The sequence below is a fragment of the Apaloderma vittatum genome, unplaced genomic scaffold, assembly GCF_000703405.1.
Source record: "Apaloderma vittatum isolate BGI_N311 unplaced genomic scaffold, ASM70340v1 scaffold5166, whole genome shotgun sequence".
NCBI lineage: Eukaryota > Metazoa > Chordata > Aves > Trogoniformes > Trogonidae > Apaloderma > Apaloderma vittatum.
Window position 1 is genome coordinate 2,101 of NW_009722206.1, and position 13,167 is coordinate 15,267.

Consider the following 13,167-nt stretch of genomic DNA (forward strand, 5'->3'; position numbering starts at 1 on the left):
AAATTGTTAATACTCCACTGCCTCCAGCAGTTCTGTGTGCTGAATTACAGTAGAGAGACTGACTTGCCTCTGCATACTAAGAAAAGCAAAACAAAGATGTTTTTCTTATGGCTAGAGATTTGAATCTCTTTATTTACTTCTGTTTTCTTGCACTGTTTGTCTAATAATCAAGAACATACCCTGTTTACAAAGCATGAACACGGAAGTGGGGGAGGCTGAGTTACATCTTGTGCTATTTTGGCTACTACAGTGAAGTCCATGTGACGCATGCATGTGTAAATTAAATACAGAGAAATTATTCATAAACACACCTATACACAATCCTAACGGATTGTTTTTTAAACAGAGGAGGCATATGTTCCCACTGGAAATTGAGTTTAAATGGTAGTTATGAGGAGGAAAGATCTAAGGAGATGCATTGTGGTGTGAAATATCAAAATTAAATCAAATCCAGATTTCCTATGCTAGGTTACCCATTTAATAAATAAAAAGCCACAGCAGCCAAGCAACACTTCTGAAACGGGCACCCTCATTTAGGCCTGGGCATGAAGCTCCACCTGCCAAGGGATGATGAAGAGACAAAGTGCCTGTGGGTCAGGGTGAAAGGAATGGTAGGAGACATCACAGTGGGGGTCTGCTGCAGACCACCTGACCAGGAGGACAAAGCCCTTCATAGATAGGAGTCGCTGCTTTTTCACAAACCCCGGTCCTCATGGGGCACTTTAACCACCCCGGTATCAGTTGGAGAGACAACACAGCAGGGCATAAGCAATCCAGGAGATTCCTGGAATGCATTGATGATAAGTTCCTTCTCCAAGCGATAGAGGAACCAACAAGGAGAGGTGCCATGCTAGACCTTGGTTCTCACCGACAGGGAGGGACTGGTGGGCAGCGTTCAGCTCATGGGCAGCCTTGACTGCAGTGGCCATGAGAGGGTGGAGTTTTCCATCCTAAGGGCAGTGAAGAAGGAGAAGCTCAGCAAGCTTGAAACCCTTGACTTCAGAAGAGCTGACTTTGGCCTCTTCAGGAACCTCCTTGGTAGCACACCACGGGACAAAGCCCTGGAGGCATTAGGAGCCCAGGAAAGCTGGTTGACTTTTGAGGATCCTCTCCACCAAGCTCAAAGGCACCACATCCCTAAAAAGAAGAAATCAGGAAAAAATGCCAGGAGGCCTGTGTGGGTAAACAAGAACCTCCTGGCCAAAATCAAATACAACAGGGGAATCTACAAAGGGTGGAAGCAAGGACTGGTAACCTAGAATGATTACAAGGAAATTGCTCGTGAAATCGGAAACCAGGTTAGAAAAGCTAAAGCCCTGATGGAATCGTATCTGGGGCATTAAAAATAGCAAGAGGATTCTACAGGTATGTGAGAGAAAAAATGAGAAAGAATGTGGGGCCTCTCTGGAAACATACAGGTGACCTGGTTATGGAGGACACGGAGAAGGCTGAAGTACTTGATTACTTTTCTTTGCTTCAGCCTTCCCTGGTAACCACTGGTAACCACTTGAGTCACACCATGCAAGTCACTGAGGGAACTACCCAGCGTAGGAGAGATCAGGTCTGGGAGCGCCTGGAGAACCTGAGGTGCACAGGTTCATGGGACCTGGTGGGATACATCCGCAGGTCCTGAAGGAACTGGCAGCTGAAATTGCTAGGCCACTGGCCATCGTATTTGAGAAGTGGCAGCGTGGTGAAGTTCCCACAGGTTGGAAAAGGGGAAACGTAACGCCCATTTTTAAAAAGGGAAGCAGAGAAAACCCAGGGAACTGCAGACCAGTCAGCCTCACCTCTGTGCCAGGTAAAACCATGGAGCAGATCCTCCTGGTACCTGTACTGAGGCAGGTGAGAAATAACGAAGTGACTGGTGACAGCCAGTAGGGCTTCACTAAGGGCAAATCATGCCTTGTATACGTATGTGTGATGGGTTGAGGTTATTCTCTCTATGCACTGTTCACTGAATTGATGTGAAATAAAGTTGTAGCAAAAATGTATCTTCAGAAGTGTGCGTCGTGATTAAAGGAAGAAGTTGTTCTCTTCAGCCTGTAATCAACCAGTTCATGTTTTATCTCCCTTATACTCTGCTGCGATGTACTTCTGCCTCAGAGTTGAAAAACTTTGTCAAAAGGCTGTGTGTGCTTAAAAAAAAGGAACTGAAGTAGTTTGGGCAATGTGCAGGCATTGTATTTGTTGATTTTATTTTTTAATAGTCTATATACTTTACCAGAAAAATCAAGGAATAAACTGGTGGGGGGGAAAAAAGTGGAGACATCTTCTGTTATATTAATTACTGATAAACTTACTGTGGAATTAATAACTAAAGTAGAAGGACTGCAGTAGAATCTTGTACTTGTTTGCTTTGTGAACTTTAAATCCATCTCTTCTCTGACATCTTATTTATGTGTTTTAGTCAATGAACTTATTCTTAAACAGAAGCAAAGATCTGAGGAGAAAAGACTCAAATTGGACCATTCAGTGAGTAGCACCGTATGTTCCAACTTTTTTACTTTATATTTATGTAATGGTTTTGTACAGCAATTGTGTCATTATGTGGTTTAATTTAGAAGAAATTATGCTGTTGAGCTGATGCTTTTAACTTACTTTATGAGGAAATAAGACTAATATCAGAGGCACTAGATCCCTTCAACCTTATTAACTCTCGTTTCTCCTGCCAGCATTTTTTGTGCAGAGACAGGCTGTCTTAGCATAGCAAAGTGTCATATGGTATATTGAATATAACCTGTGAAACTACCCATGGAAGCACACTTGTTTAAAGGTAATAATTTAAATTCAGCTTTGGAAATTACAGCTAGAAGGAGAGTAATGGAATATTGGAAGTGCCGTGGGCTTGTCTGGTCATGTGCAAGAAGCTCTGTTGTACATGGAAATAGAAGGGAGGCTTAATACCAGCCACAAGAGGGAGAAGGATGTGTTCGGAGTAGTGGTGTTCTGGCTCCGATCCCAGAAGAAACTGCCTGAATATCTTCTAGACTTGCTTTGTGTCACAGAATCGGAGCATGATCTATGTTTTCCCTTTGTGAAAACCCCTGCACAGCAGCAGTGGATGCTCTTCTACACTGAGATCAAAAAGAACAGCTAACATTAACCAGAAAAGCTGCATATTTGTCTTGCTATGTCTGACTTCCTTGACTTTTGTAATTTGCAAACAGGGTTGCAAAGTAATATTAAAAATCATGGAGCTCCTGCTATTATCAGTTAAAAAACTCCCTCTATTGAAGTGTTATTAATTTAGAGACTGACTGCGTACTCAGTATAAAATATACCTAAACCATATCTGGTTTAAAATGCAAACAACCTGAAAGCATGTACAGTAACTTTTGGGTAATTGGTTCTACTTTTTTTCATGGCACATCTTTAAAAACTAAGCCCATAAGTGCATCTGTTCTAGATAACTACCAGTAAGTGGAAATCTCCTCTCACTTCATGCCCATCGCTGTGTTGTATCCAGCTTTTTGTGGCAAATAAGCAGTAGTGACGTCTCTAAAAAGAGCAGCCTTGCTGTTTTACCTGTGCCGTATTGTGCCTTTCCTCTCATCATACTTCCAGTATTAAGTCATTGAAGACATGTCGCAGCAAATGGACCATTTGTTGGTCATGGATTTGTTTCATTACAAAATCGTGTTAAGGCATCTTTGGAGCTTTCCGAGTAGTTTAGCAGTGGTACATTTAACTAGCACATCACTATGTTAAAATTTGTCTCAAATCTTGTTGACTTGCTTAAAAATTACACTTTTCCAGTTGTTCCAGATTGAGTTTTTGCCTGTGTAGTTTCCACAGGTTCTGTTGAAAGTTGTGTTAAAAAAAAATTGTGTTCCGTGTGGGTGTTACATTTTATTAATCTAGTGAATACAAAAAGGCTAGTGCCTCTGAGAACATATCTGGTTTAGACAGGGTGGCATTTCTAGGTCTTGGAAACTTAAATGTCTTGATCTAGTATCATAGCTTTTACAGGGTGGGATTTTTTTTTTTTAAATCCAACTTTCTTAGAAAACCTAAAGACCTTTCAACTGCTCCTGTTGGTTCCGGAGGTTTTTTGATGTAAGGCTGTTTTAGCACTAACCTATTACTCAGGTTTTCCTGTGCCAAAAGTTATCTTTTTTTAACTTTTTACTGACAAGAAATGCAAACAGCCTGAAAGTATTTCAGATAGATGTAATTCAATTAAGCTTGGATAAATGTGTGTTTTCTTTCTCCCCATAGAAACATGTTTTCAGAAACTAGGACACAAATCAGATAAAACTGTGGTTGTGAGGTAATCTCTTCCTAGGAGCAGCAGCTATGCTCTCATAAAGTGCAGATATCTTCCAAAAAAAAGCAACAACCAAAAGCAGTTACACAGCAGGACAGAAGAGCTATGTCCTGTACATATCGGAGATTCAAGAATTCTTATTCCTGAAAATCGATTTGAAATTTTTACAAAGAGATGAACTATTGTGGTGTTGCTTTTCAGTGTCTGTTGGTGGATGCAGCCCTGCATGGCTTGAACTCACTGTCTCTCCAACATCTCTTGTCTCTTCCTAGAATGGCCATAGGTGGCAGATAATTCAAGACTTGTTGGGGACTGATCAAGACAATCTTGACTTGGCCAATGTCAACCTGATGCTGGAGCTGCTGGTGCAAAAGAAGAAGCAGTTGGAAGCAGTAAGAAGTTTCTCTTGTTTTATTTAAATGACCACTGTTGTCTAGTTAGCAGGTTGTTTTTTCATGCGTTGATCTTCTTGAAGTAAGTTTCTTTTGCCAAATTAATTGCTTGATTTTCTCTTGCATTTTGGTGTGTGTTTGAAGAGCTGGCCATTTCACATGACCTTTGTGGCAAACTAATGTTTTAGTTTTGACACCCATTGCGTGCTTTTAGTATTACTGCTGACAGGGTTATGTAAAAGAGCAGGGAACATCAGAACAAATAAGAGAAAGTGGCAGGACAGAAAAATGCATATGAAGATGTTTGCTAATTGACTGTTGCACAGGCAAATATCAGACCTTTCTGACAGTCAGTGAGAAGTTGTCCAAAATATAGGTTAAAGAATAAACCCAATGAACAGATGAAAAAGATCACACCTCTTTGATTTCTACTGGAAGTAATAGAGCCTGAATAACTGCCAGCTCTGAAGGCTTTTTTTTTTTCAGTAATGCTTGAAAGAAAAGTTCAGACGATTTGTTCCTGAGGCTGATTTGAAGATGTAAATGGTATGAGGCAAGCTGTTCCCTATGATTTAACGACGTTGATTTGGGATAGTTCTCATGTATTTGGCCATTCCATGCTGCTGGTCTCAAGTGATCTTTTTCCAGTTACGAGAAGCAAACCTTCTAAATTAAACCAGATTACAAAATTTGACCTAGGGAGCTTTGGATAGGAGGATGGATTTAAAACAGGTGAGGAAGAGTTGTGTTTGGAATAGCTTATCTCACTCTTACAGAATCAGTATTTATGAACTTGTGGTTCTGGTGGAAGGAAAGTAAACCAAAACGTTTACTGACTACTGGTCACACTACTGTCTTGCCTTCTTGTGTGGAGACTTGTATGTATGTAACTCTTTTTAATTGTAGTTCAGTGAGCAGATGGGGGGAGTACAGTTTCTCAGTTCACAGTAAAATATGTTGTGCTTTTTTTTCTTCTCAAACCTTTTCGTGACAAATCTGAAACAAAGGTGGCAGAGGACTGAGGGTATGGATGTTTCTGAGCAGGATTATTTTTTAAGGATACTAAGCTATAAAAAAACCCCACAAAAATACACCTTACACTTAAAGAACAATTTAAAATCATTTTTCCTTTCTAGTTCTTTTCTTTCCTTCACATTCGTTATCATCACAGTGGTGGGGAGGAAGAAAATCATCTCAGAAAAGTAGTCGTCTTGCATTCTAATCTCTTTATTTGTCGTGCCCCATCTGCCTTTAATGGATTCTGTGTGCTCCTATGTCTTGATCCTTTGAGTATATATTCACAGTCCTTTATTATTAAATATTTTGGTAGGTTGTGAAACTAAGTCTCAGAATGATGAGATAGGATTAGGATTATATTAATGCTGGAATATAGGTTTTATTTTTATTTCCTCTTGTGCTTCCCTTACTTTGCCCTGTCAAGTTTGTGGCCAATGTGGGTGAAAGTGTTAAGGAGATGGCTGAGATCAATTACCTGCAATGGAAAGACTGGAAAGGGCTGTATTAGTTTCATCAGTGACTTCATTATTGTCTTCCACTCAGAAGAAATTATCAGCAGTAATCTCTGCACGAAACCACAAATATTTAATTTTGGAGGGAGGTGTTTTTGTATAAATACTTCACAGTTTGTAAACCTGTGAGGCAAAATAAAATTCCTGTTCTTAAAACTGCCCTAATAAGCTATTTTCTCTTTCTCCCCTCTAAATGAAAGCTGTTCCTGTGTTGAATGTGGATTTCTGTGTATAAAATGGATGTTTGTTTCTCTTAATGTATGTAGAAGAGTTACACTTCCTTATTTACTGTGTTCCAGGAGTCCCATGCTGCCCAACTGCAGATCCTCATGGAATTTCTCAAAGTTGCCAGGAGAAACAAACGAGAGGTAACTTGCTTTGCATTTCAGTGGGTGAGGTGTTGTCTGCTTTCTAGCAGTTCGTTTCTGTTTAAGTGATGTGTTAGCCTGGTATTATTTCTGGAAAGAAAAAAAAGACAAGGCGTGTTTGGGGAACTCTCAGGCAGAGGACAATGTGAGTTTTAAGGAAAATTAATCTCTTTACACGTGACAGCTTCAATTTTTAATCGCTTGCCTTTTTGTCTCACACTTGGTGAAGCATGTGGGCAGATAGAGATTCCTCCCTGTAAATTTACATCAAATTCTTGAAATGTTTGGTTTTTTTTTAATGGGAAAACAAAGATGGGGAAGGAGTTAAATTATTGTAACTCTCATTTTTTTTTAATTTTAGTACATCAAATGCCATGACTAATGCTCTGCCATAAAAGAATGAATATTCTGTGCTTTTTTCTTATTTGTCCCAAAATGAACATCCCAAGGAATGTGAAAATATTCCCTAATCACATACAGAGTGTTTCATGGTTTGGGACTTAATATTTATAGTGTCGTGCAGTGCATAAACTCTAATACCAGAAATATCCCAGAAACCTAGAAAAACGATGGTGTAAACAGCAGAAGGACAAGCTTTTTTGGAGGTCATGTCTTCTGATAAAAGATGTGAAGAGCATAAGACCCAGCAGTGTGACTGTAAGGTCAGACTTGAACCATGTGAAGGTGAAGGGGTGTTAAGAAGCCTTGCCCAGCATGGACTGAGGATTTGGCTGGGGAGTCATCCCAAAGTTGTTTAGAGTCTGTCCGCCAGTGACCTTCTGACCAGAACCAACAAGGGTAGTGGAAAAGAACTATCCAAAGAAGAGAGCTGAGGCCAAGATAAAGTTATGTTTGTTGAGTGTGAGACCTACTAGGCTAGGCATAGTAACCTGTGAGAAGTGATGAAAATACTGTTTGTTAGGGTGCCTGAATGTCAAAGGAAAATGTGAGAGCCGAGATATTCTCTAGTGCACTAAACGTACTGGTGAAGACAAAATGGCATGCTTCCACTTCTCATCCTGTTTTTGTGAAGCATACTAGTTGTTTGATCCTTCAGGGCTGGGAAAAAAAATGGAGAAATACGTAGTGCTGTTACTTCTTTGCTTAAAGAGCAGAGACATAAGCACTGCTCAAAACCTTTGAGGTATCTTTAAGCTTCCATGTTTTTTCATGCTAGTAAAAGCCACCATAAAAATTGGTGGCTTAATGTGCAAGCACCTCTCAAATCTTCAGAATATCTACTTTCATTTTCTTGTATCTGTAATACTTAGTATTATGCAAAGAATTTTGGAAGCTCGGCCTATTTTTACTGCAGAACTAATGCAAGCTCTGGCCATTGTCCATCATTAAACACCTTCCATCGGGGTTTGATGCAGCTTGAGGGAACGTTAAGATACTGGGGAAATTTCCTGCCTTTGGGGGGTGACTTGAGAAGTAGGTGCTCCAGGAGGTTCATACCGAGCTTAGGGGGCTCTTCCTTGAGTGTTCCTGTGGTGATTCAAGTGCAAGGATCTTTGGAGCAGTACCATGAAGTCAGTGATGACTTTGCTTTTTCACCTTGTCTCAGCTGAAAGTGAGTTAGAGCAACTCTCTCGGAAGGAGGGCCTGTTGATACAGATGTCTGTGTGTGCTGCGGGGGAAGGATGAAGGGAAGGGGAATTGCGTAGCTTCTGTTCTTCAACGTGCTGCAGTGCTGTGTTCCACCACTGACTGTTTTTCAGTACCTGGAAAACCTTTCCCATCTCCTCTGCATCTGTTGCCAAGACTTCCCCTAATGTTATTTTGTACCCCCTTTATATTCCAATGTGAAATGCAGACTGTCACATCTCAAAAGACATCGGTGCAGGCTTGTCAGCTCTATCCTTGCCATAATGGTTAATGCCTGGCCTTGCCATTTATTTTGGGGGAAATGAGGACTTGTCAGAGTTGCTGCTAGCAGCCTTTTCACCTGATAAGGGTAAGAAAGATGAGAACCAGTAGGCAGAAACATGGCAAGTACGTACCAGTGAGTAGGATAGTTTTAGAAAGATGTGAACGTCTGTCTTCATCAGTCAAGCTACATCTACAGAGTAAATTAAGGGAGCTGATGCCTCTTCCTGTAAGTCCAAAGGTGTCATCCCTGTAGCTGATGGAGTTTGTGACAAGTACTCCTTTCCAGAGGGAGTTTTCTGTGTGGATAGTAGAGAAGCTACTATTTGGGAAAGGGCATGGGTTCTGCTGGCGGTGAAGATGTATCCCAGAGTGCAGAAAGCCCGAGAGGCTGGTTTGGAAGCTGGGGAGAGGAACTGAAGTAACTGTATTAACCTGCCTCTGCTTTACTGTGCCGTTATCAGAGCTCCAAAGTTTACAGTAATTTCCTTTGATGCTGTAGTAGGTGACTGGTTAAGAAATAAGGGCAGAACTCAAGGAACATGTGTGGACCCTGGAACACGTTTACGTTGTATTGAACATAGCTGAGTCATATGAGCAGGCTTTATTCTGGGGAGGGCAGGAACACTCCCTTTTCTCCTTTCCGAATTCACACCTGGCTCTAGTAATGATACCTGCAGAGTAATTGCTGTTTCACTCAGTGAGCCACAGCTGTAACGTTAAGTTCTTGGTGAATTAGAAAGCTTCTTTTGTGCCTCACCAAGAGTGCTGCTTTCAAATTTTTGATTTAAGTGTTTGAAAGAATGTAATGTTGCCTGGTAGCTTTTTTGTTCCCATGTGCCTCTCTGAATATTATTTATTGCATGGCTTTATTAACAGATTTTAGTTACTACATACTGCAGGTTCTCACAGAGAGACTAAGTGCGTTGTTAATACCGATACTGCCTTAGAGTTAATATACCTGTATAGTATTTTATTGCATATTCAGTGCGTGTAGGTAACCACCTGTAACCATCCCTGCTTACTTCAGTGATAAATTCTGTGGGGTTTTTTGTTGTTTTTGTTGATGTTTTGATTTGTGCTTGTTTGGGTTTTTTTTGCTCCTGACTTCATGAAATGGTGGCTTCTGAGCTTATTTTTATCTCGGAGAATTTTTATAGACTGGTACTTAAGAATTCAGAATATTATTATAGTCAAGTATTTTGACAAATTCTTCTCTCTCTTATGCTTTCATAATTTCTCTAGAAGATAAATGTAAAGTTCAACACCAGCAGAAGTTTCTATTAGAAATCCTGTTTGGATGTGTTCATAACTTTGCAAAACATTGATCTTTCAGGCTAAAATATACTGTATGTTTTTTTGACAAAGCTATTTGGAAGTCCTTTTAAGTTTACATATTTTGCTTTCTTTTTGACCTATGGCAATGTGGCAAAAAAAGTAATCCTTGACAATAGTAATAGGAAAAAAAGTTCTTTCTTTGAAAGAGATTGAAAACAAGTGGCTAAAGCTTGAAAATACTTTCTGTGCAAAATAACAGATAGTTTTGAAGGGGAGAAGTGTATTGATTATCTACACTAGTTGGTTGTCTCTAAGGCAAACTTGCATGGCTGTGTGTGTGCCTTTCCACCTGTGTGCAAAGGGAATTGAATGCACACTCTTCTTGGTTTTTTTTTTGGCTCTGACGGTCTCTTCTGTTGAAATCAAGGATTCAAGGAGCCTGTTAGGTCAAGCTAAATAATGAAATACTTTGTGGGTGTTTTAATTCCTATGTTCAAGGGAGAACAAGTGTAACAACTAGAGACTTATTAAAATTCATATTTTAATGCCGGAGTTTTAACGCCTTTAGCTGTGTTGTATAAATGCTTTCGCAAGTTTAACTTTGTTTGTTTTTAAGTGATCACATTTCTTTCAGTTTAAACACTTTGAGAGAACTGATAATATCAGTTAATACAAAAAAAATCACCTTGATTTTGTATTCATCGCTTTAATAAGAGGTCTTATGAATTGTCTTGTCAGGAGTTGAATGTTAGCAGGTGAAGTTAGACATGACCATAGAAACTATCTCTAGTTTGTCCTAAAACATCGCTGGCTCAGCAACCTGATGGGGCGTATTTGTTATTTCTGTCAAGTAGCACCATTTGCTTACTGAAGGAGAATACTGAGCTTATTGATGAGTATCACAAAGTTCTAGAACTTACAGGTGACATTCCCGAGCTGCATTTGTGTTTCTCTTGGCAGCTGTCACTCACTTCTTGTGTTTTGTGGGGCTTCTTTTCTTTCTAATAATGTCACATTAAGTCTCTCATACCTAAACAGACAAGACCTCTTTCATGTCTACTAATGCATGTGGCCTGTTTTTAGCTGGTAAATGTCCTGGAGCAGAGAAGTAACCATGAAATGTCTCAGGTTTGCAGCGCTGGATGCTTGCTCAGCATTTCAGAATCGTCATCGTTCCTTTCAGCCTCAAATGCATGTATCTATCCAGCTGTCTTCACTTACCCCATATTGTGAGCATGTTAAAGACTAAAAATAAGATGAGTTATTAGTTACTGTGGGATAATTGCAGGGAATTATAAGCATGAATTCTCTGGGGATGTCGTTACCTTGTGTTAATCACTTCATCTGTCGAGTCTTATTGTTCTGTGCATACACACATGGATGAACTAATGAGTAAGCAAGAGTAGGTGACAGAACTGGAAATCAGTCATGCCCTTATGTTGTCATATAGTCTTGATTACATTCCAGGACTCCTGGGGTGAATTTACAGCTATAGTAATCTCTTTCCTATCCACTGTGCTTAAATAACTGCTACTATTTAAAATCTATTTGCGTTTCTAAACTGCTCAGTGAGAGAAGCGAGCTCTGACTGCAGTGATAATAAGCCAAGGGTACAGCCCAAGCATGAGCAGCAAGCCAAAGATTGTCATATCAGCTTTGGTGTATAACAGCTGACTCTCCTTGCTGCAGTGGAAGGTCTTTTCAAAGAAAGAGGGGGCAATCTTGTACTAGAAGCAAGTAGCATGTACACTGATGTAGAAGACAATCTAAATGCTCAGACAGCTTTGTTCCCTGCCCCAAATATCATCTTGTCACTTTTTTTTTTTATCAGACCCTATCAGTAAGCCTTCAAAGCGTTACTCCTGCAACCCAAACTGGAGGATTTAAATGAGAGATAGGAAAATTCAAAATATGAAATGAATTTTTGATCAGCCAGGCATCTCCTTCCTCCTACTCTTAGGAATTCTGTGTCTTAAGTAACTCAACCAGGACGTTGTTCTCAAACCTGTCTCATAGCTCTTCCGTGGTTAAGAGGAGATATTTACTATTTGGAGGAAATATTGATTAGAGAGAAGAAACGTTCCCTGCGGATAAATGTGTTGCAGGTGGACTGCGCATGTGTCTAAAAGGCTGGGATGTCGTGTTTCACCATTGAAAGTAACTTGTGGAGGCTCAAATATTCTTGCCTGTATATTAAAAGAAACCTTGCACTGTGTTCCACTTATGCAAAGACTTTGTAACAATGAGGTATTGTGTCAAAATAAGTGAGATTTTTAATTAATTCAGAAGACTAAAATCTCTCTAAGCTCTGAAGACGACTTCCTTACCATAGTTGCCCCATGTAAGAGACTCTATCCAAAGCACTAAGGGAAGGAAAACCCAGAGACAGATGGGACTTGCAGCTGGTTTTCAGAGAGAGAAATTTATCTTACTTGCTATAGAGTTGTTGTCGACGTATTGTGTTCTACGGGAAGAAATTAATTGCACTGCGTACCTTTGAGAGATTCAGCTGTTGATACTTAAGTTTGCACTGAGGTTTGTTAGAGCAGTAGTTGATGGGAGAAGGAGAAGTAGGAAGAGATTGTATTGGATGAATGAAGTTGTGGGATAGAACGAAGGGATTATCTACAGAGACCACCTGATTTCTCCTCCTCAGCTGGACAGATGATACTTTTTGCTCTGTCCTGGTTGGTGCAATGACTGTGTCTGGGAAAAGATGCTTTCTCTGTAATAGTCTCCTCTGTTTGCTTTGATGTGCAGTGCACGTTGTGATGAATGCTTGAGGTTTATGGCTTGGAGCCTTGAAGGTGTGTGACTGAACACAGTGTGACTTGAGTTTTCAAACGTGTGAATCCAGGTGCTCTGTTTAAGCCGCTCAGTGGAGCAGTGTTGATGATTTTGCAGCATTTCTGTAGAAAATGACCTGCTGTTCTTTGCTTGTGCTTTTTCTAGAATTGGAAAGACAGTTGCTGAAGGGTGTGTGACTCCTTCCCTCGTGCATTTTTCTAGGCTATTTCTGTCTAGGTTGTCTCTGTGGCACTGGCAGGCTCTGCTGAGCTTTTATTTTGCAGACACTTAAAACTGTTCTTTATGAACACAAAGGATGAAGTCTCTGCCTCCTGAGGGGCTCTCAGTCCAGCAAAAGTGGGAAGCTCGATGATAAAGCCTCAGTGCTGTGCTCAGCTATGCTTGTTGGTAGATAGACAACTGAAATCAAACTGGCCATGACCTGGCGTACAGTGTCATCTACGTTCAAATTAATACTTCCACCCAAGAGTCTTATATGGAAATTCAATAGTATGGTGGGATATCTCTGTCTCTGAGCAACCAGGGAATTTCCCTTCATCCGCATAGTCTGGGTCTGAGAGTTGTCTTTGAAGAACTCTCTGTATGTGTGTCTAAGCTTTGGACTCAAACTAGTGGGTTTTGAGGGGGATTGCCTGGTGGATGTGAAAAGGGTT

At 40.3% G+C, this 13,167-nt stretch overlaps 1 protein-coding gene across 1 annotated transcript in view; it reads left to right on the forward strand.

Annotated features, from left to right (window-relative positions):
• RFWD2 (ring finger and WD repeat domain 2, E3 ubiquitin protein ligase) overlaps positions 1-13,167 on the forward strand; it is a gene marked incomplete at its 5' end in the record, with an annotated part of 119,472 nt that overhangs the window by 1,795 nt on the left and 104,510 nt on the right. The window contains 3 exons of the mRNA XM_009871676.1: positions 2,411-2,487; positions 4,543-4,662; positions 6,491-6,559. Of these exons, the coding sequence (XP_009869978.1) occupies positions 2,411-2,487; positions 4,543-4,662; positions 6,491-6,559 (266 nt within the window). The remainder of the gene's footprint in view (positions 1-2,410; positions 2,488-4,542; positions 4,663-6,490; positions 6,560-13,167) is intronic.